This window comes from Crassostrea angulata, chromosome 3, assembly GCF_025612915.1.
Source record: "Crassostrea angulata isolate pt1a10 chromosome 3, ASM2561291v2, whole genome shotgun sequence".
Classification (NCBI taxonomy): Eukaryota; Metazoa; Mollusca; class Bivalvia; order Ostreida; family Ostreidae; genus Magallana; species Magallana angulata.
The window spans coordinates 38,978,730-38,999,907 of NC_069113.1; the positions used below are offsets into that span (position 1 = coordinate 38,978,730).

Sequence of the window (21,178 nt, forward strand, 5' to 3'; positions counted from 1 at the left end):
AAATTTTGATCAATGTCTTTTTGAGTGTAGGTAATTTCAATCTATTGCTTGGAGTTTGTAAATGTGGAATTAAGTGCATTTTTATTGTCACATACTATAGCCCTGTAGAAAATTAGAGCTGCCATTATAAAAAGCTTAACCCAGGGCTGGAAGATTGCTGGGGTGATAAAAAATGCTTTTGTTGTGAGTGACACGGGCAGCTCAAAATCAGTTTGCTTTAATTTGAGGTCCATATCAGATCTTCCTTTTTTTCTCTCTATAGAATACCAGAATACCTCCCCCCTCCCCAACCAACCAAATTCTTATCTTGTTATTCAAATTTACTTAACGCTGGATTTCGGAAATTGAAAAGAGGACAATCATTGTTGGTAGCTGTTTTGAAGAAAAGAATCCGTTTTGCCAAGACCAAATTCCTTTTTTTGTTTTTTATAATGTGAAAGTGACTACAGAAACTTTAGGACACCCAGTGGAATGTGTAGAGACTGTTGTTACTTGAGAAATTTGTTTAGATCTGTGTGTTGAAGTTTGGCAATACCTGGGTGAGGTGTTGACAAATCTTGTGATAGTTATCTGATAACAATAGGTCAGGGAGTGAGGTAAGAGGAATTACTGGACTCGACCGAGGTTTAGTCATCTAATACATACACAGAGTGTTGACCACGGATTACAATGTAACATTCTGACTTAATTCCTGCGGACTGTTTAGAATAGGTTGACCAGAAAATACCCTCTTTAATCTGTGCGATCAAATACGAATCCTCTTTTTGTCGGAGCACCCATTTGTGTGTACAGAAATAAAAAATTTTAATTGTGTTTATTTGCGTGTGAGAGGGTTAGGAATTTAGGTGAAAAATCGATGAAGAGGTTTGGTTTATGGGGAAGCATAAAGTTTAGGTTTAAGAATTTTAGGGTCAATTAGATTTGGTTTTGTCACTTACAATTGTGGATTCTTTCAAAGTGGATGGTTCTTATCTGTGGTAATTTTTGACAGACTTTACATCAAAACTGTGAAGTCCACTTGTAAAGGAATTAAGTTTCGAGGTTTCTTAATTATCCTCCTCATCACCACATGGGATACATAAAAACCTAACCCAAAGTACTGGACAAGTTGAAGGACTGTAATTATTCTGATAACAGAAATTCTACAATTGGGAGGGGCCAAAATAATAGTGAATTACACTGGGAGATTGATTCACTACAAACACTGACAACAACGGCTTCAGAATTTACATTGATTGACAGTTGGGATTTCAGTGAAGGGAGCCTTCCTGTATGTGGAATGGCTTTGATTTACTGCATCTGGTGACTGGTATGTGGATTTTAATTGAACCACAACAACAGTTTGTCAGGGGTTGATTGGAACAAGTGTACTTAATGTGGCTGAAGTGTTAGCGGACCTTATATATTCCTGTGTTTGACTATAGTCCTTGTCATTGCAACAGGTAAACACTGGCTGCAGTGTACGCAGTTTTGAATCGGCACTAGATCGTTCACGTTTTGGAACAGTACCAAGTGATTGTTTGTATAAAATCCGGTAATATCAGATAAAAAGTTCCACTGAGTGCATATCTACTGCTGTCAATACCAATCCGCCTGATATTTCATATCGCCAGTGAATTACGATACATTGAGGAATCTTTTTAATTCGTTTTCAAAGGATACAAGTGAGAAGTGTAGATTTTCCGTGCAATGTGAACATAGTTATATACATTGATGTAATCTGGATTCTTCTTTTCTTGTTTTTTTTTATCTTTTTTGTGGATATAGAGTTTCTAAGATAAGGTTTTCATATGAGAGGAAATTAAAACCTTGTGATGCGAATTTAATATGAGAGCAGGTAAGCGACTTTCAAGAGTTATTCTCAAGGTAACATGTTTGTTTGTACCTGTCAGTTTAAAATACAAGAAATGTTTGTGACAGATCTGATTTTGGCTTGAGTAGATTGAAGTGTCAAACCGCTGGTGAATAAATCGTTTCACCTATATTCTGTTTGATTTGCAGATATTAATTAAATACCTACCTAGATTGTGTTTTTGAGGTTTGTGAAGAGTTGATTTTACAAACAGATTTTTTTTGGATGTTCTCTGAGCTTTTATCAGAACTCTAAATCTATGCAAGGTTACACGAATTTCAGGGTAATAAAAATATACCAGGATAAGCTAATACTATGGCTCTTTTCTTTGATAAAGGGGATTACATGTAGATAAATGCTGATAAATTCTGTTACGACCTGTGCTTGTACCACAGACCTGGAACAAATGAGTTATGGATCATGTTGTGATGGACAAGCATTGAATTTTTCTTTGATGTATCAGTCATAAAGTTGTTAGTGGTGAGGTAAACCTCTTGTTCATTCTGTAATATTGTGTAGGGAAGTGAAATTTTTCGGGACCCCAGGGCTTCTTTGGTATAGGTCCACTAAATTAACACCCTGGGTGTTAAAAACAGATAGTGTTATAAGTCATGACTTGGGTATTGGGAGTCCAGTACTAAGAGTAGTTCTTTGCAGTATGCTGTTAAATGGAGGTTCTTAATTTCACACAAGGAGACTGGATCATTAAAGTAATAGCTCATTATGACCCAGAGGAGTTACTTCAGTGTAAGCAAAAGGGGGGAGGAGAACAAACTGATAAAAAGCAAAGTGATAGATGCACCATCCCTGCCGTTTTGTTTTTGAACTGTGTCTTATTCTTAACATGGCTAATTTGATGCTGTGTTCAGTTTCAAAACATGTTTTGTAGCTTCAGAGTATTTTTGTTTTTTTATGTGAGAGGGGAGTTGAATGCGATTACCTGAGTGCATTCGTGTAAGCTGTGCTCGTTATTTTAACGGAGATCTTAAATTGTGTTTTCCAGGTCAGAGAGCGCAGCAGAGAAATGGAGTGGGAGATATAGTACCATCGCCTGTCAATGGGGTAGGTAGTGCATGATTTTTCATACAGAACAATAGAGGGAGACTGGGCATGATATCGCATTAAAATTATACTTTAATATCGGATTCTGTGTCGCAGAGAGGTGTACAAAATGACACAGGCTGTCAATTATCAGCTCGCACCTCTGCAGGGATCTAGTTACACTGTTGCATGTTTTGAAGAGATAAAGTATGGCGCAGAGAAATTACCAGACAGAATTTGTCTCACTTTGTGGATGGCATGCATTATTCCATGTTAATTAAACGTGTATGAAAAATTAAAGCATTGGGGCCACTCATGCTTGTGGGTCCATACCTCAACGATGAAGTCAAGGAGGCATAATGGTCTTGCCAGTATATTGCTTTGTACTTTAATTTGATTTTAATTGTCCGAGATAAACGGCATAGCGAGGGGTGTAGTTTTAATGAGAATTTTTATCCACAAGAAATTAAAACACAGGAACTCAATCAAAGTGTGATTTATTGGGAGTTACTGACAAGGAAGGGGGGTCGTGATTTCTGACATTAATGGCTGACGTAAAATACGAATCAAAATTTGTTGTCACGTCAAGATCAGTTTGTTACTGAAAAACTTGAACACGTAAATTTTTAGTTTTGCTTAAGATCGAGAATCGGAAAGTTGTAGGTGTAAGGGATTTTTTTCATGTTGAACTGGTATGTGATTTTAACAAAGTTTTTTTTTTTGCTTTTTGCTTTAAATTCAATTTTGAATTTTTTAATAAGCTAGGTTAGTGGGCTATTAATAAAACAAAAAACTGTAAAAACTATGAACGGATCTTGGTTTTGTGAATGTTTTGGCTTATCCTTTACAACTTAATAAGCTAACAAGATGTAACTTCAGCTAACCTTGCTGATTGTGATTAGCTTAATATCAGTGTTGATTAAAATCCATTTCATTTGATGAAGTTCTCCGATTTAATGAAGTTTCAGCCCCAGTATGATTCACCCAGCCCTCAAACAATGGCTCCAGCTGAGGCCATATTGTCAGGGAATGCTAGAAATCTCGCTGATTGGGGGTGTGTAATGCAGGATGATTCATGTGGAACCATTCCTGGGGAGGCATTGTGACAGAGGGGAGAGAAAGAAATTCAATTGAACCAGCCACAGGTCATTGATTCCGGGATTGAGTGCTAAACTCTAGGGGCTGTGATAGTTGGTGTAATTAACACTGAAAGGTTTTCCTCAAAGGTGTAGCTAATATAAAACTGTCATAATGGATTAGCCTCATATTTTTTTAACAGGACAAGATTCTTCTCTATGGTTTTGTTTGAAATGATGAGCATTGGTTTGGTTCATTAATCACTGATAGACTTTACCATATGTATGTTTTCTTTGGTCCGAGTCTTGCCTTCTCATGGATGATTAGTGGGCACACATTCCTAGGATTAAGAATTCTATAGCTTCAATATGTTATTGTGTGCTTACAATGTACAAAAAGTTCAAGATAGTCGACACACATACAGTACATAGTCATTACTTGTATACAGTGCAAATATCTTTAAATTACGTACAGTAGTTATTTCAATTACTGAGTGGGCACTTTAAAATGAGGGTTGATTTATTCGTCTATAACGGCTATCTATTATTAAGTGGACTTGATCAGAGAAAAAAGGAATGTTTGGAGTTTGTGTCAATTGAGTCGTAAGATTTATTACTCCAAAAAAATCCTAAATTAACGGAATTTATTGAATGCCTGGGAAAAGCATTTGTAAGGGGTCCAAATTAAAACTAATTAGGTGACAATTTAGATCTTTCGGGGCTGAAACAACCATAATGGACACTGCCAATATTTAACAAGGAGGGAAAATCATTTTATTTTTTGGTCGATATCACAAATACAAAGCTTTGTTAGGGAGAGTGGTAATAAAAACACTACTGTTTATTGATTAGGCCTTTTGACCAGTTCACTCGAAATATAAATCACAGGGTCGAGGAGAAAGCATTTGTTGATTATTAGGCACCCATGATTGTGTTTTATGCTCGCGTAGCAGCTGTCATTGTAAGACCAGCTCTCTCCTTTTAATTCTAAATTCAACATGGAAGCGATTTGTATTCACCAGATGCGACATCCACCAGGTATTTCAACTGATGGCTGACTTACAGAAAGAGTTGATTGCCTGCACTGTTCTTTATGTCTGTGGTCTTTGCTCTGTGAGTTCATCTGATCTGATAACCAATTTCCCTAACCTGACCCCCCACACAAAAGATACAGAGACTGCAATGTGGTAGTCATCATGTGGATCCAAATATAATATGGCTGTGTCATATGGAACCTACATAATTACTGACTCTTGTGCAGTGGTTGCAAGATGGAAGGTTTCTTTCTCTGTTAGCGTCATGATCTGTAAGTATTGAAAAATTCTTAACAACTTGTTAAAAATCAGGAACGTCTTCTATTGATTTTGCGTGTTTGATCTGTAGATTGTCCGACAAGAAATGTGCGTGTATGCAGTAACGTGATGACAAGTTTAACTACTATATCTCTGGGGGTTATAATTGTCGGGACCTATTGTCGGGAAATTATAGTGGGTGCAGACCTCCCCCCTCGCTATTGTTTCAAGGGTCAGGGGTCTCTATGGTGGTTGGGTTGAGTGTCAAGAGGTACTGTTTTTTTTCAATTCCATCATTGTTATACAAAACATCTAGAATTGATTCTGAGTTTCTTAAATGGATCTGACAAATCACATTCATCAGGAATTCTGATAATAATTTAAAACCACAATTTGTTTACCCATAAACCAGGTACTACACAGAGAGATGTTTTCTTTGATTTTGACCAAGAATAGTTTTCCCTGTAATCCTTTGTGTATTTTTAGCAAATTGTGTGTTTTTAGCTCTTTCAGCTTTGAATTCAAGAGTTCTTACTCTGGAGTAATGTAAATGGTAGCACCAATCTCTAGTAGACCTCTACAACAAACAGTTAATTGCTGGATTAAGCAGTGAGCTATGGGTCACTTAGTGTGTATTGTTGTAGGTTTAATCCACGACCAGTCTGATAGGGGGCTGAGGTTTTACACGCCTGTCACCGACCGGCCACGGTGTCCAAATATTGACAGAGTCTGGGACAAAATATTTAGTATTGTAGGCCATAATACTGAGGTGCCATTGTGTCTTTAAAGCAATAGTTTACAGAACATGTGTGGTACAATGGGAAATCTTTTCAATATATGTATTTCGGGGTTTATAGGCATTCATGAGTGGAAATTAAAATCAACCTCCACAAAAAATTGGCCGTTGAGTATAAAAAGGTTTAGCAAATATTCAAATCTTTTATGTTGGGAAGTTTATTGAAATATTTTGCAGATTGATACATATACCTAAGAATATATATTCATTGGCAGACCCAGTAATCTTTGAAGGTATATATAATTAAGTTGATTCTCATGGCTGATTTGGGGAATCAATAATTTTCCTTATCTGAACATTTTAACGTAACAGGTTATATATAGGTTTATGGGAAGAATGCATTGAAGGAGGTAGATATGTGGATATATTATTGATTGGAAGACCTTAAAACTGAAGAGAGCAAAGGAGATCAAATATTTGTCTGTGCGAGGCATACTGTCTGTGAATGCTAGAACAAATTATATTATTTCATGTGGATTCTGTTATTCATGAAGTCTGGTCTGAAATTTGATGATAATAGGTGTTAATGTTAGGTAGAGTCTCAGGTGGTTCCCATCACCTGCCGATCTTAATTACCCTCATGGACAACTCACCATCGCTGCTTCCTGATTGGCTGACGATCTGCTGAATTACAGAATGATTAATTCTCCAGGCTCAACCAGAAAATTAGGGAATCGGATGCAGAATGTGTTTACAATACAAGGTTCAATCTGTTGATAGAATTATCTGACAGTTTCTCCAATGACCTTGAGGTTCAGAATGTCATTCACCTGAATTCTGGCCATAATTCACTGCTGATAGGATAAACAGTTTTGATAACAGTTGGGATATATGCTTTCAAATCAAGACTCCATCCATGTGGAAACGCGATGGATTTTCCCATGCATGTTGAGGTATAAATTATAGCCAGCATTGAACACATACTACTCACTGATGGGAATTATAAAATGTTTAGTGGGTTTACACTGCTGATGTTTTAAATTTTGAAGTTGTCATAAAAAAAGATTTTGTTGTATTGGACTTTCTGAGTTTGGATGTTTTAATGGAATTAAAATTCACTATCCAAGGTAATGTGCAAGTGGAAATACTAAATACAGGTATTTCAATGTTAATATATCTTAATTTGGTCAATGGAAGTAATTATAATGTTGTAAAATTTCTTCAAATCATTAGTGCAACTATTCCGTTCATCAAGTTTTCTCAGTGTGATAGTTTATTACTGCTGTTCGACATTAATATTTACACACAATAAAACACCCTAATCTAACTTTACACATATTACAACACCAGAGTTTGCGGATTGCTGTATTAAACAAACAGGTTTATAGCCTTGATCCCTGTGCATGTAGACTGGTTATGTCATGGCTAGAAGGCCGGGGCATGTCACCCATTATATATTTCTCATAAAAGCCCTCGCTTTTCAAGAAATTCTGGTTTGATATAATGGCCTTGTGGAACAATAGGTATATTGATTTTAGATAAAATTTCTATGTCATAAAATATTGATTTTTTGGAAAGTGTGTAAAATTGATGTATGAATGGGAAAGAATACCGGTAGTTACTATTCAATTCCAGCAGGTGCTGTGTTTACCTGGAAATTGTGAGGAGTGTTGGAGTTGTCCCCCTTTTTGTGGAGTTTTAGACTGTTTCTCTCTGGACTGTTTCATTTCCTTGTCTTTTATTACCGGTCTAGTACATGTATTGAAACTGTTTCCAAAACCACATTTTTTGTGGCATTTGTATACTGGTTTTTCTTCCATGAGCCACTTTTTGAATTACCGGTACAATTGTTAAGAACATATACCATATATATATGAATGTACTACATACATATATCTATATAGATATTAATTTGATATCATATCTGCATTTGAATTTAAATTTTTTTTTCTTAAAGACGTTTTTATTCAGGTTGTGCTAATTTGTGTAGCATTATAGTAATAAACATTTTAGTGCCTCAAGATTTAATATAAAATAAATGAAAGAAGTATTTTTTCTCATAATCATTCCTACTATTTAGCTATTGATTTGTGATTTAAATAGACAATAATTAACAAGGAAAATTGAAACATTTTCTGAGCTTTCAATAGGTAGGGATGAAAGGGATGTGTTTAATACCTATATTTGACAGAGGAGATTGGTGCTGCGGTTTAGTCAATAATACTTCTCGCTGGCCTTTTGAAATGATCAAAGTTGTCTGCTGAGGTAATTAGGATATTTAATTCCTCCTTTATTTAAACTGTTGCAAGGTTTTTAAGAACCACAATATCAACATGCTGATAATCCTCTCCATTCAAAGAGATGTAAGGCCGACATTTTTCTTCCCACCTGGGGGCACAGGTAGATTCACGCTTGATCGAACTGGTTTGTTAGGTGTCAGCCATCTTGGAAAATCTGAGGTCACACCAAAAATAGCTTGATTCATATGTGGGCATGTGTTAATAGAGGGAAACATTCCATGTTTGAAAGAATTATTCATTAAGTGGAGGACTGTGTTCAGAAGTAAAGGGGACGGTGCCTGGATATCAGTGTGGTCTATACAGGAAGCTAGAGCTGGGGACTTTTTGTGTTACCTGTTGATTGTGTGTTTATACCTGAGATTTATAAATGAATCATGTTTGATGAAGGAACATGGCTTCACATTTCTCTTATGATAGTGGTGAAGAAGACTGGGACATTAGAAGTCTTCAGTTTGTGAATTCACAACTGGAAAAGTACCTCAACATGGTAAGGACCCGGTCTCATTAAGTAAAAAAAAATTACAGGTGTCTCAAGATTGAACAGGTGAAGACGATGCAAGGGTAAATTGAAAGTTTAAAATTCTGTAACATTTCAACGGTTACCCGCTGATATCTTTAAAAATTTGAATTTCATGATTTCAAGAGTTATATTAATGGGCTTGATATTTATTTCAATGGACAGCTATTTTGCATGTACATGAGTAATGGAGTTTATATATATCTGAAGAGACTGGGTGACATATTATAAATGTCAGGGAACTATTTCATGATGAGAATGGTTGATTATCCAAACATTTATTATCAGCAGTACATGCCTGACCTTGCCTGTTTATACAAATGTACTGAATGGTCAGTTTGTCTGAGTCATTTAGAAGGCTGTGTTATATTGGTTCATATACCAGGCAGACAGAGACAATAGGCTGAGCCCCACAGAAAAAGTCAGGTGTTGACTGTACAAATGAATGGTACCTAGGTGGTGTGTTTGTCTATATTGGCAGCCATTCTCTCCTGTGTTTGCAGAAATTGTATCAATTTAGTGCCAATCATAGAGTCAATTTGATCTGGCTCCATAGATATTAGGATAATGGTCAGAGTTGGGGTCAATTACTTTGAAAAGTAATTAATTACTTTCAAATACATTGACAATTTTATCAATTACTTGCAATTACAATTACATTGATTTTTTAAAATGTAATTAATTACTCTCAAATACTTTGATAAATGTAATTAATTACATTTCAAATACTTAAGTTTTATTTTTTTAAATCTTGAGAACATATACATATATTAATGACATTAAGATATACAGGGCTATATGTACGGTTATTTTTTTAAAGGCTGTATAGTTCAGTTCAGATCAGATTTCTTGAAAATTTTCTTAAACATTAAATTCATTAAGTACCATTGAGTTCATTTTTGGTTCAGAATAATATTTTCTCTATAGTTAATTAATTTTTATTCACATATTAAAACTATGTTTATTGAGAAAGTACAACTTTTGGCACTACAGCATATCAGTATATAAATAATAATTGCTATAATTCACAAGAATGAGATATTTTGATTCCCTTTAGTCTAAAATCAGTTCAGTTCAGTCTAAAATCAATTGGGGTTCTTGGGTATTGGAGGAGTTCACACCTCCACAAAATTAGATCTTTACCTATTGCTCTGGGCAGTGTGTCATACTGTATAAACATATGAAACATTATGGGACATTTAATTATTGTATAAACAAAAGTCCATGCCAAACATGTATAAAATCTATTTATCATTATAAGACACCTTTATTATATCTTAAACTTGGAGAAAAGTAATTGAAATGTAATTGAAAAGTAATTGAAAATACACAATATTTTAGGAATGTATTTAAATACATTCAATTACTTGTAATTGAAGACAGACTCAATTACCAATTACTTTCAATTACTTTGAAAAATGTAATTAATTACACTCAATTACAAATACTTTTTTCAATTACCCCATCCCTGATAATGGTTACATACCTTGCCATTACGCTGTAGAATGGAAAAATTATCTATATATTTGAGACAACTATATAGAATTGTTTGACAATATTTTAGGCATTTGAATACTTTGGTCCTTTAATTCCTCAGTTAAACATATGCCTCATTTTGCATGTTATATCTTAATTCTAGTCATGTATATTAATTGGTTCCTGAAATCTGTGAACGATTTCATGATCTGTTAGGATTAACACGCCCTGACCAAATCGACTGGTTGGTGTCACAAAATTTTCTGTTGACAGATAACATGGAATTCCTCTTTGTATTGAGTCTCGTTCGGAGTCATTTCTATCACCTACAAATGGCTAGTCTATAGGTGACAGCCAGACATACATGTTATTTCTGAGGAATTTGTATTACTGATAAATCCTATTTGTGGGTACCAATATTTTAGGTTCAGGGGACACATTTTTCACATTTTTGTTGATAAATTATAATTCGAAAGGAACCCCCCTCTCTCAAAAATTACTCAACAGTTTATATATTATATTCATGGAGGCCTTAGTTTGTTGGTAAGATCAACAAAATCTGACAACTTTACATGCAATATTTCCACTAATAATTGGGACCATGCTTGCTTCATCAAGCACTCTAAATGAAAAAATAAGTTTTCAAGGAGACCAATGATTTCAACTCTTGAGTTCACAATGTTTAGAATCTTATATTTGATGAAATTCAATCCTGACACTGGATATTTCCTGCCCTAGAAAACTGTAATCTGAAGAGATTTTAAATGCAAAGGGTATCCTCAAGAAAAAAAGTTGAGCCAGTGCGAAGTAAAGATTTACCTCCCAAAAATTCTGTGCACTCATTGGCAAATGGTGAGAGCATCTTTTGACTAATTGTCTTTTGGCAGTCTTTCTTAGTGTGAAATGAAACTGAATTGATACAATTTCAAGGTTGTTGGATGTAATTTAAAGGACTTTGGTACAAAGAGATAGGATCTCTGAAGAGGAAACACTGTCTTTTGTTTCAGAAACACATGTTGATTATCTACACAGATAGTCAGATTTGGTCTAGTGATGTATCGGGAGTGTTTGACTGAATGCTTCAAGTTAAAGGCCCAGCTTTTAGCATGTTGCAGAATTTTGTCTTGGGAAGGGTGTATATTTTCTTAAGCGATTTGTTGTATTTTGTTCTTAAGGCAGATGTTTACGTCAAATCGTCCCATAACCCAAAACAAATTAAAGACCATGGTTGTGTGTGTTTGAAGACGCTCTCCATGATTGTTTCACTGATTTTGCGAAGAAATCGCACCTTATTTCTATAATGTCAAAGAGATACAGATTTTATTAGGCTAAGAGGGTTAGTTTTGAACAATAAAGGTAGACATGTACTATCCCTTATTTCTTAGACAAACTGCTCTGTACCAATAAAAGTCTCATGTTGTATGCACTCTACCATACAGTGTCGCCTAATGAGATTAGAGATGTATTTGACAGGTGTGTAAAGTTAATGAATCAGATGTTGATTTATCTTGAATAATGCATTACAATCAGTTGTTTTGGGAGTTTTTATTTATTTCTTAAGTGAATGTGCTTTTGATGACATCTGAGTGTAACTGCTAATAGAATTGTAACAAACTCCAATTTAGTAACAGTGGGGGGTAACTTCATTTGGTATTTATAGCTGTAAATTGTACATTTAAATGATTGTTTAAAGACAACATTGGATTTAGGGATAATGGATGTTAGATGTTCATTATAAATACAAGCAGATTCCCATGGTCAGCCTTGAGATTTATGTTGTTGCCTACCCCCCCCCCCCCCCCCCCTTAAAAAAAAAGAAACCTTCTTTCAAACAGCAGAACAATTTATGTGATGTGAACCTTCATTAGGATGTACAATTCATTTATGATTTACTGTAAAGAGACAAAGTATACTATGTCAGCTACTATACCAAGATAACAATACACACACTAGTCATACCAGGTCCTAATAAACAGACCAACAGTACCTGGTACTAATTGACTGACCAAAAGGCGACTCTGACCACAACAATGGTGTGTCCTCTGTTGTCTTTTATTGTGTTTATTGTCCCCAGCTGATGGATGAGTTATCTCCCTTAGACAGGCGATAAATCCAGCTGTAAACTTGCATAAGCTGATAGTTTAATGATCCTTTGGTTACACATCTATATACAATGTATACTTGTATAAGGTACTTAATGACTTATAGTCCTATTGTGGTCGGTCAGATACCTGTGATGGTGGTTGCTTTTAAAGCAAACTTTTTCGGTGGACTTTGATGAGGATGAATTGTCAAAGCATTTGACACCCCAGTTTTATAAGCTTTGTTAGTCAGAGATCACTGTAAAACAAAGCCATTTATATGCTTTGATTTAATATGTATAAATGTTCTATCCATAGAGCATATTTACATGAAAGTATGGGATGAATTTGGGTGAAAAATATTCCGTCAAACCTCCAAGCTACACATGACTTGTTCAATATTTTCTTTTTAAAATAAACAATTATAAGGAACCCTGTACAAAAAAAATCCTGAGTCACTGATGAAAGATTTTAACGGTTTTATACTTTGAGTAATCAGACACTTTTTGTCCTGATCAAGCAAATAGAAGTTTTCACATTCAATTGATATAGTTAAGTGATAATTTAAATATTTTGCACAAATTTCCATCGAGAGGCATTCCAGTTCTATACAGTACAGTAAGCAACCAATGAAACTCTTTTTTGAGACACGCATTTAATTTCTGATTGATATCGGAGCTTTGACAAATATGCATTTATGAAAAGAAAAATTGCCACTCTCAAATAGATTTCTTTTACTTTGCTGAGGGAGGGAAAAGAATTTATTTACATATTTACAATAAAATGGTGACAGATTTGAAAGTGACCTAGATTTCTTTACAAAACAGTTTTATGAAATTTTACTGAATGGTGATTTACATATGCATTTTTTATTGCTGTATGTTTAACTTGAACTAAAAAAAACATTCATTAAAGTACAAGAGGAAAGGAAGTTCATCGATGATTTATACTTTTTGGTTAAAATGATTGAACGAAACTAATTGTTTCATATAATTGTGTAAAGATTATTGACTTCTAGTACATAGGTACACCAAAGTACATGTAACACAGCACAAGATGGTTATTATCTTGGCATGTGGTAAACCTCTGCGTAGGCCTTATACTTTTTGACTCTAGAAAAGCATAAGAGCTATATTTATTTAAAAGAAGAGAGTTTGCCTTATTAATTTCGTTCATTGATTTTTTTTCTTGTTTATCCTCAGCTGCCAGGCGGAGTTGACCTGACCTTGTCAGAGCTTCAGGACATGGCTGCTCGACAACAGCAACAAATCGAGAACCAGCAACAAGTCCTGGTGGCCAAGGAACAACGGCTCAAGTACCTGAAGCAGCAGGACCAGCGGCAACAACACATCGTCGCGGAAGGCGACCGGCTCAAAAAGCTGAGAGATCGAGTCGAATCACAGGAAATGAAGCTCAAAAAGCTACGAGCCCTGCGTGGGGAGGTGGACAAACACCGAAATACCAACGGCACTCTCAGTAAGAAAAGAAAACAAAAAAACTAAAATATGTTCCTTAAGTCCTTGTATGCATTATTGTCGCAGGAATTAAATAAGAGCTCTTTGGTTGACCGTTCAAAGTTTTTGTGCTTAGCAAATATTCGAAACTATAAATGTGAATGTTTTCTCGTTACCCTCTCAGATTTGAGAAAACAATTTTTAGCTTGTTTGTAACTCTGAATCAAAACAGGTCTGGGTAAACAAGAAACTGTTTGAATGTCAGTCAATACCATCAAAAATTTAACAAGCAAGAATTTCAAGAAATCGGCTCTTTATTCAAAGCCTTTACAATAGGTTCTACAGCAAGAGCTGGCTTAGATGTGAATGGCAAATATTTACACAAAAAAAAAACCCCAGTCCCTTAGCTTTTGGTGAACTTCTATAATCCCTCCAAGATGTATTGATAAGTTGTTTTGGATTTATGAATAAAAAGTTCAACATCTCCTGTGTCAGGTTTGAGAGGGGCTGACAACCTCGCTGGCAATTTTATGTGTTTTACTGTCATGTTCTATAAACAAGATGGAGAGGAAAGCTCCCTCTGAACAGCAAGAGGTCAGACAAAAAAGAAACAGAAAACCAGCAAGATCTGGACAAAAATATTGAAGAGAAAGAGTGCAAAATAGATTTTATTGGGGAAATAGATGTAGGGGGACCAGGAAAATGGTGATCTAGTTCATAAAATTTATACTCATGAGTCAAGGACACCTCCTCCTTTTCTGAAAAAATAAGTTTATTTATTAAAAAGAATGGAATTTTCTCTACAGTCATCCTGGTATGAAATGAAATCCAGAGAAGTATGGTTAACCCTGCTATTTATTGTTTTGACAGTAAAACAGTAGTCAGCTAAGAGACAGTGGATTGATGTATGTCAGAAATGGCTCTCAGTGACTTTCATTGTCTGTGGTGCTTATGTTGGTCAAAACATGAAAATAAAAATATCTTGGTCTTGTAAGGCTTGATACTTTTGATATACTATGCCAGGGGCAATATTTTGGAAGAAACACACTGGAAAAACCTTCATCCTGAGGTTAATTTCATGAAATAAAAACATGAGTTTCTGCAGTTTTTGGCCATTTCCAGCTGTCAAAATCTGCATATATAACGATAAAAATAAACCTTAACAACATCATGCAACGCAAACAAAAAAGAAAATATTTTTATGAGCAACTTGCGTGGGCAATGTACAATTATTTCATCTTGCATTAAAAAGTAAGAACTTGGGCTGCATTGACTTTGATCAAATACAGAACTCTTTAACTTAAAATGTTTAGAAGAAAGTTTTCATGTATATCGTCCGATATTTGAGGCAGGCATAAGAGCCCTTGAATTAAAGGGTTTTGAAAGCCTTTTTACTTTGAATTTTTGTTAATGTTATTACAATTTATGACTGACATCAAATCTTTGAATGCTATAGAGCTATGGCCTTGTGTATTAATTTTTTTTTATAAAGTTTCTCTGTGTTTTACAAGTATAAAGCATTTGTCTTCGAGAGGCACTTGAATATTTTTTCTCATTTGATAATGAAAGATAAAACAAGAATAATATTTTTACACTGAAGGAAATGACATTTTTCTTGTTGTCTCCTCTACAGACACAGAGCTGGAGAGTGTGAAGGCACTGTTTACAGAAAAGGAGAAAGAACTTGTGATGGCCGTTGCAAAAGTAGAAGAAATGACGAGACAACTTGAGGCGATTCGTAATGATCGATCCAGTGCTAAAAACGGAACTCAAAATCCTGCTGCATTGGAGCTGGAGAAACTCCGGAAAGAACTAATGGTAAGCTACTGAAATTTTCTTGATTGGTAATATATACCCTATTTTTCATTCAAGATTCACTGATTTTAATTATTTGGTAGTAGTGTTAAAGACATTTTCATTGCAACATCACAAGCTATCTAATTGGGCATCAATCTTCTGAAAAGTATGTAAAAAAATCTCTGGCGGTGTTAATTTGCATCCTGTACAGAAAAGCCTTCTATTATGAGAAAAGGGTAACTTGATGCGGATTATATAATATGGAATTTAAGTGAAGAGAACCATTTGTCTGGATATTTAGTCTATATATTAAAGAATGTTTATTAAGGATGAGGGGTGAATAAAGCCTCGGCTATGTTTTTGTCATGCATTGGATGATTCACTTTTCCATTGTAAATGAGTTGTCAGTATAAATGGTAGAAATAGAAGGCAAAGGTTTAAATCAGGCATCAGATTACTAAAATGACCCTTTTGATGAATAATTTCAAAATATGTAAATAGGATTTGAAATATGATCATCGAACAATGGCAAGGTTTGCATGATGGGTTTAAAGCAAGGTCTATTTAATGTGAAGAAGTACAACTATGCCAAGATTTTATATGGTTGGATGTTTCTCCTTGCAGATAAGGAATAAGCTGAATGAACAACAAAATTCCAAACTGAACAAGCACAGAGAAATGTTGAATCAGCGCAAGGAGGAGATTTCCAAGATGGACAATCGTATTCATGAATTGCAAGAGAGGCTGAAGAAGAAACGAGCGCAGCAAGCTGAGCAGAGGAAAAACCTTGACAACAAAAAGTTGGACGCCAATCATAATCCTCGGCCTAGCAATGTGGCTCAAGTTGAACCTTACATACAGTTAAGGAAATCCCCCGATGCTATTCATAATGAGGCTGACCTCAAATCAAACTTTGCAAAACAAGATCCCAAGTATCAGACCTTGCCTTCAAATGCAAAGCTCACCTCTCCCACCAAATCAGACAGTGAACAAAATAACAATAACATACATAATAAACAGGAACCAAAACCTCCTGAGCGACCACCGAGATTGGATACAGGAAATAGTAATGGACCTGTCACAAGCTCGCAGGTGTCAGAGTCTGTTATCAAAGCGGCACAGAGGTATCAACCTGCCGTATCGGCATCGTCAGGGCATCCCGTGAAACCACCCCCACCCCCACGGTCAGCAAACACTGGCTTAACCTATTTCACTCCGCGGCCTTATGGGTCAACCTACAGTTCCTCAGTATTAGCAAATAGGGCACAAAATCAGGGTCTGGCCAATGGGCCAACGATAAACGTTCAGGAGGAGATTCGGCAAGGGGGGAGTGGGCAGAGTTCACCAGCGTCCAGTGAAGGGTCACAGAACGGCCGAAACGATCAAACCAAAGAACACAATAATACCTCACAGAGTAACGGTGCTCCTTCCTCAAGGAGACTTCCCCCTCCCCCACCCCCATCCACCAATACCAAAGACATTCCCCCACAGTCTAAAAGTGAGGATCAGGTGGATTCCTCACGACCTGTGAGAAAGCCCCAGGAGGATTCTAATGTTAGGACCAGCAATGTGAATGGACCAAATGTGAATTCTGTGAAGCCAGTGGACAGCAATGGTGCTAATAATCCTGTGAAAACTATCAATTTCGCTTCCAAAAACCAGATAGCTAATACATACATGGGACGATTAAGGCCAGATGCTTTGCAGAAATATCAGAAAAATATGGACATGTTGTATAAAAATCTTGCCAGGGGAGATGAGGCAGAAAAGGCACAGCAGGAAAAGTCAGAGAATGACAAAAATAGGGCACAAAGTGGTCAGAAACCTCCAGTTTCTGAGCCAGCATCTCAGCAACCTCATAATCTTGATCACATTCATTCATTCAATCCTTCAGGGCATCAGTACCCAGATTTGACATCGGACAAGATTAGCCACAACCGCCCCGCAAAGAAAATTCACCGCCGTCCCTCGGACAGTAGTGATAGTGAGGAAATGGTGAGACTTTTACACAAACATGTGGACAGACATGATAAGAACCACATTCTCAACAACACCCAGGCTACCTCTTTCATAGGAGGCGTTCCGGAAGATGTTCCTGTGGATAGCATGGGAAATCTGGTGGAAGATTTCGAGAAAGAGGAAGACAAGAATGACCAGCCTTTGAGTTCTCCTGAGGTTGTGAACACTGAGGTGGTGCCCAGAAAAAAGACCAATTTACGAACCAAGCATTCCAGAAGCTCAGGAAACCGTGTCAGTTTCGACCCATTAGCTCTCCTTCTGGATGCTTCGTTGGAAGGAGAGGTAGAGATGGTCAAGAGGTGTGCTTCACAGGTGAGATCAGTACCTGTAGTCTTTATCTGAAACTAGCTTCCTTAAAATAAGTCATATGTACATGTATTATCTATTACAAACTTCCTTGATTAAAGTTATTACATTGACAGTTACATGTAAATTTTAGATATTAAAATAAAAATATGATAAATGTATTCCATACGACACCACTGGTAAGATTCACATTAATGTACCTAAAGATGCCTACTGGGGACTGTACATATCACTGTGAAGCATGTTTAAAATAATTCTGGGTTTTCTCTGTGTACAGGTTACCAATGTGAGCGAGCCCAATGATGAAGGAATCACGGCTCTACACAATGCTATCTGTGCCGGACATTACGAAATCGTCACTTTCCTGGTGGAATTTGGTTGTGATGTCAACTCCCCAGACAGTGATGGATGGTTAGTACATTATCTTGAGCTTCATTTTTCTCTCCTTTTGATTTAAAAATTACTGTTTTATAAGATACTGTTATTTGGTGATCTATGTATGATTAAACTATGGTAATGTGCAAAATTGAATGGTTATCTATATATTACTGTATTTTCCGGAGTTTAAGTGTTATGATATAATTAATTTACATAAATTTTCAACTAAAAAAGGTTGAAGAATACCCCAGTAGATTATAAATACATGTACAAGGTGAATGAGTTAAGGTATTACAAAAGCTTAAGATCCTCTTTTCCTTGTAGGACCCCTCTCCACTGTGCAGCTTCCTGTAACAACATACAGATGGTCATTTTCCTGGTAGAACACGGCGCATGTATCTTCGCTACGACGATCAGCGACCAAGAAACGGCAGCTGAGAAATGTGAGGAAGATGAGGAGGGCTTTGATGGCTGCTCTGACTACCTCTACAGTAAGTGAAGACTTGAGGATCTAATTCAGTGTAAAGAATTCTTTAAATGTGCATCTAGTGGTGTATTGAATTTGATTATGATACCAGAGCATAAGATGAAAAGGGAGTTAACTTGTACCGATTTAATTTTCCTGCGTTTGGAAGAATTTTTGTCAGGGCAAATGAAAGGTCACATTGTAACAAAATCAAACAGATTATGATTCTTGCACCTTTTAACCTTTATTAATTAACAACCCAACTTTTAAAGTAACCATATCTTTCAACAATTGAAAAGTTATCACATCAGGGTTCTGTGCCAAGCTCCCATTGAGTTGCTTTGACTGTATATTGGGTGCATTCTTGAGAAGAATCAGGTTGCACAGTCAGCAGTTCACATCTTTGGTAAACTGCCAGTCCACATAGGCCTGCTTGGTGCACTATAAAGATAATAGCTTTCAGACATCCTTAAATTCAATGAGGGGTGTAACTCTAAACAACAATTTTTCATTTCATTTCATGTCATGTAGTGATTAAATAACATGCAGTAAGTTTGACAGGTAGTAGAAGATCCCCCTCCTTTTCAACAAGATTAATGTTTTACACCCTTGTTTCCTCTCGAGATAAAGATCTTTTGCCAAGGTTTATTTTTCTTTAAATCAATTCCTGTATGGTTATTGTTCAAGAATACGGAATAATGAACAAAGAGTAATGTACTTTAAATCTTTCAAAATCTACAAAATTGTGTTGAGTACCGGTAGTGGCATATGAATTAAGTTGTGTAATTTGTTTTTGACAGGTGTGCAAGAAAAACTGGGTATATTGAATGGAGGAGTGGTGTACGCTGTGTTCGATTATGATGCCAAAAATGAGGATGAACTCAGTTTTAGATTGAACGACCAGATCACCGTTCTAAGGAAGGGTGATGAAAAGGAAAAAGAATGGTGGTGGTCTCGACTCGGGAACAAGGAGGGGTACATTCCTAAGAATCTATTAGGGGTAGGTTGAAGGCAATTAACAATACTTTATCTTAAAGAAAAGGAAAGTATTAAAACATAAATTATAAATTCCAATTTGTTAAGTTCTGAATTTTTGAATTTCAGTATTAAAGGGTTTAAATTTTAAGCATTCTTAATAAAGAAATGATTATAATCTGTCATTCACATGTATTGTATTTCTATTTGTTATATTTTCAGTTATATCCACGAGTACTACCGAAAATCAGAAGTGAAGACTGTTGAATCATGCGAGCCATCCCTTGTGCTTTTTCTGCAGTGCTATGCATCTACAAAATAGATAGCTGTCCCGCCTGAGCTACAAAGAGACCCCCCCCCCCCCACCCCCCAGGAAATAGAAGACAATTGTCTCGTAAAAATGTTGTAGCCCCTGCAATAATGAAAAGAAGTGCTATGTACAAAAGACCCACCTATCTAGATCTGAATGCTGTATATTTTTTTTATCAACTTTCAACACATGAACAAATTATTTTAACCAAGATAATTGTATATTTTTTTGAGACTATGCTTTAAATTTTTACGGATATTGTAGAAAATATTTTAAAGCTTTCTCTGAATCATGATCTGTGCCATTTAGGCACAAGGAATACAACTTAACAAACTTTGAAGGTTGCACACTTTTTGCAAGAATTTATCAGAATTTCTTTTCAACAAGATAATTTAAGAATGCATTAGTTTTGAATATTCTTAGATCTTCATTCATTTATCATAAAACTTGTTCATTCTCTCTTACATTATGAATGTTCATTAGCATAAAGTAGGGCAAGAATGGGTGAGCCCAAGAAAGTGCAATATCAATTCATGAGTTGGTTGAAGCCATTTAATCCTCTCCTAAAGCCAGCATAATCCAAAATGCAAAATTAATTATCCTGACATTTTTGTGTTTTAAATTTTCAAGATACAACATTGATTATTTGTTGTTAAATAAATTAAAATTACTGAGCAAAACTTATCGATGGTTTTTAAAGAGTGCATACAATACATGTATATTTTTTTATATCTTAAGATTTTTATCAATGAAGACTTTAAGAGATACATTTTTAAACAAAATGAAATACATATAGAATTGATTGAAAGAAACACTTTTAAACTGATTTCACACAGTAGGGAGAGTACCAGCATTTAATTGTTGTAGAAAGTTGTCATCTGATGATATGTTGTTTGTGAACTGTTTGTTGTAAATCATGTAAATGTTGAAATTTGTACAGTTTTTATTATTTATATATTAAAATAGATTATATTCTTTCACATTTTTATCATCAATTACATCCGTCATTTTTCATCAATATCTTGGCAATCTATGCAATGTATCATGGAAAAAAATATGAAGCCAAGAAAATAAAAGTAATTTACATATATTTTTCTTTGTC

The 21,178-nt window shown here is 35.5% G+C and overlaps 1 protein-coding gene across 7 annotated transcripts in view; it reads left to right on the forward strand.

The window, feature by feature from the left end:
- LOC128175508 (apoptosis-stimulating of p53 protein 2-like) overlaps positions 1–21,166 on the forward strand; it is a 38,586-nt gene extending 17,420 nt beyond the window's left edge. For 3 of the 7 annotated variants that reach the window (XM_052841179.1, XM_052841177.1, XM_052841178.1), the window contains exons 4-11: positions 2,856–2,914; positions 13,574–13,847; positions 15,459–15,643; positions 16,247–17,953; positions 18,225–18,358; positions 18,650–18,816; positions 19,592–19,791; positions 19,989–21,166. In XM_052841179.1, coding sequence (XP_052697139.1) covers positions 2,856–2,914; positions 13,574–13,847; positions 15,459–15,643; positions 16,247–17,953; positions 18,225–18,358; positions 18,650–18,816; positions 19,592–19,791; positions 19,989–20,033 — 2,771 coding nt within the window. In that variant the 3' untranslated portion in view covers positions 20,034–21,166. Of the gene's footprint in view, positions 1–957; positions 1,838–2,855; positions 2,915–6,494; positions 6,951–8,156; positions 8,785–13,573; positions 13,848–15,458; positions 15,644–16,246; positions 17,954–18,224; positions 18,359–18,649; positions 18,817–19,591; positions 19,792–19,988 lie in introns of those variants that run through there. The other 4 variants (XM_052841182.1, XM_052841181.1, XM_052841183.1 and 1 more) reach the window with 4 other exon arrangements.
- The last annotated feature ends 12 nt before the right edge of the window (positions 21,167–21,178 follow it).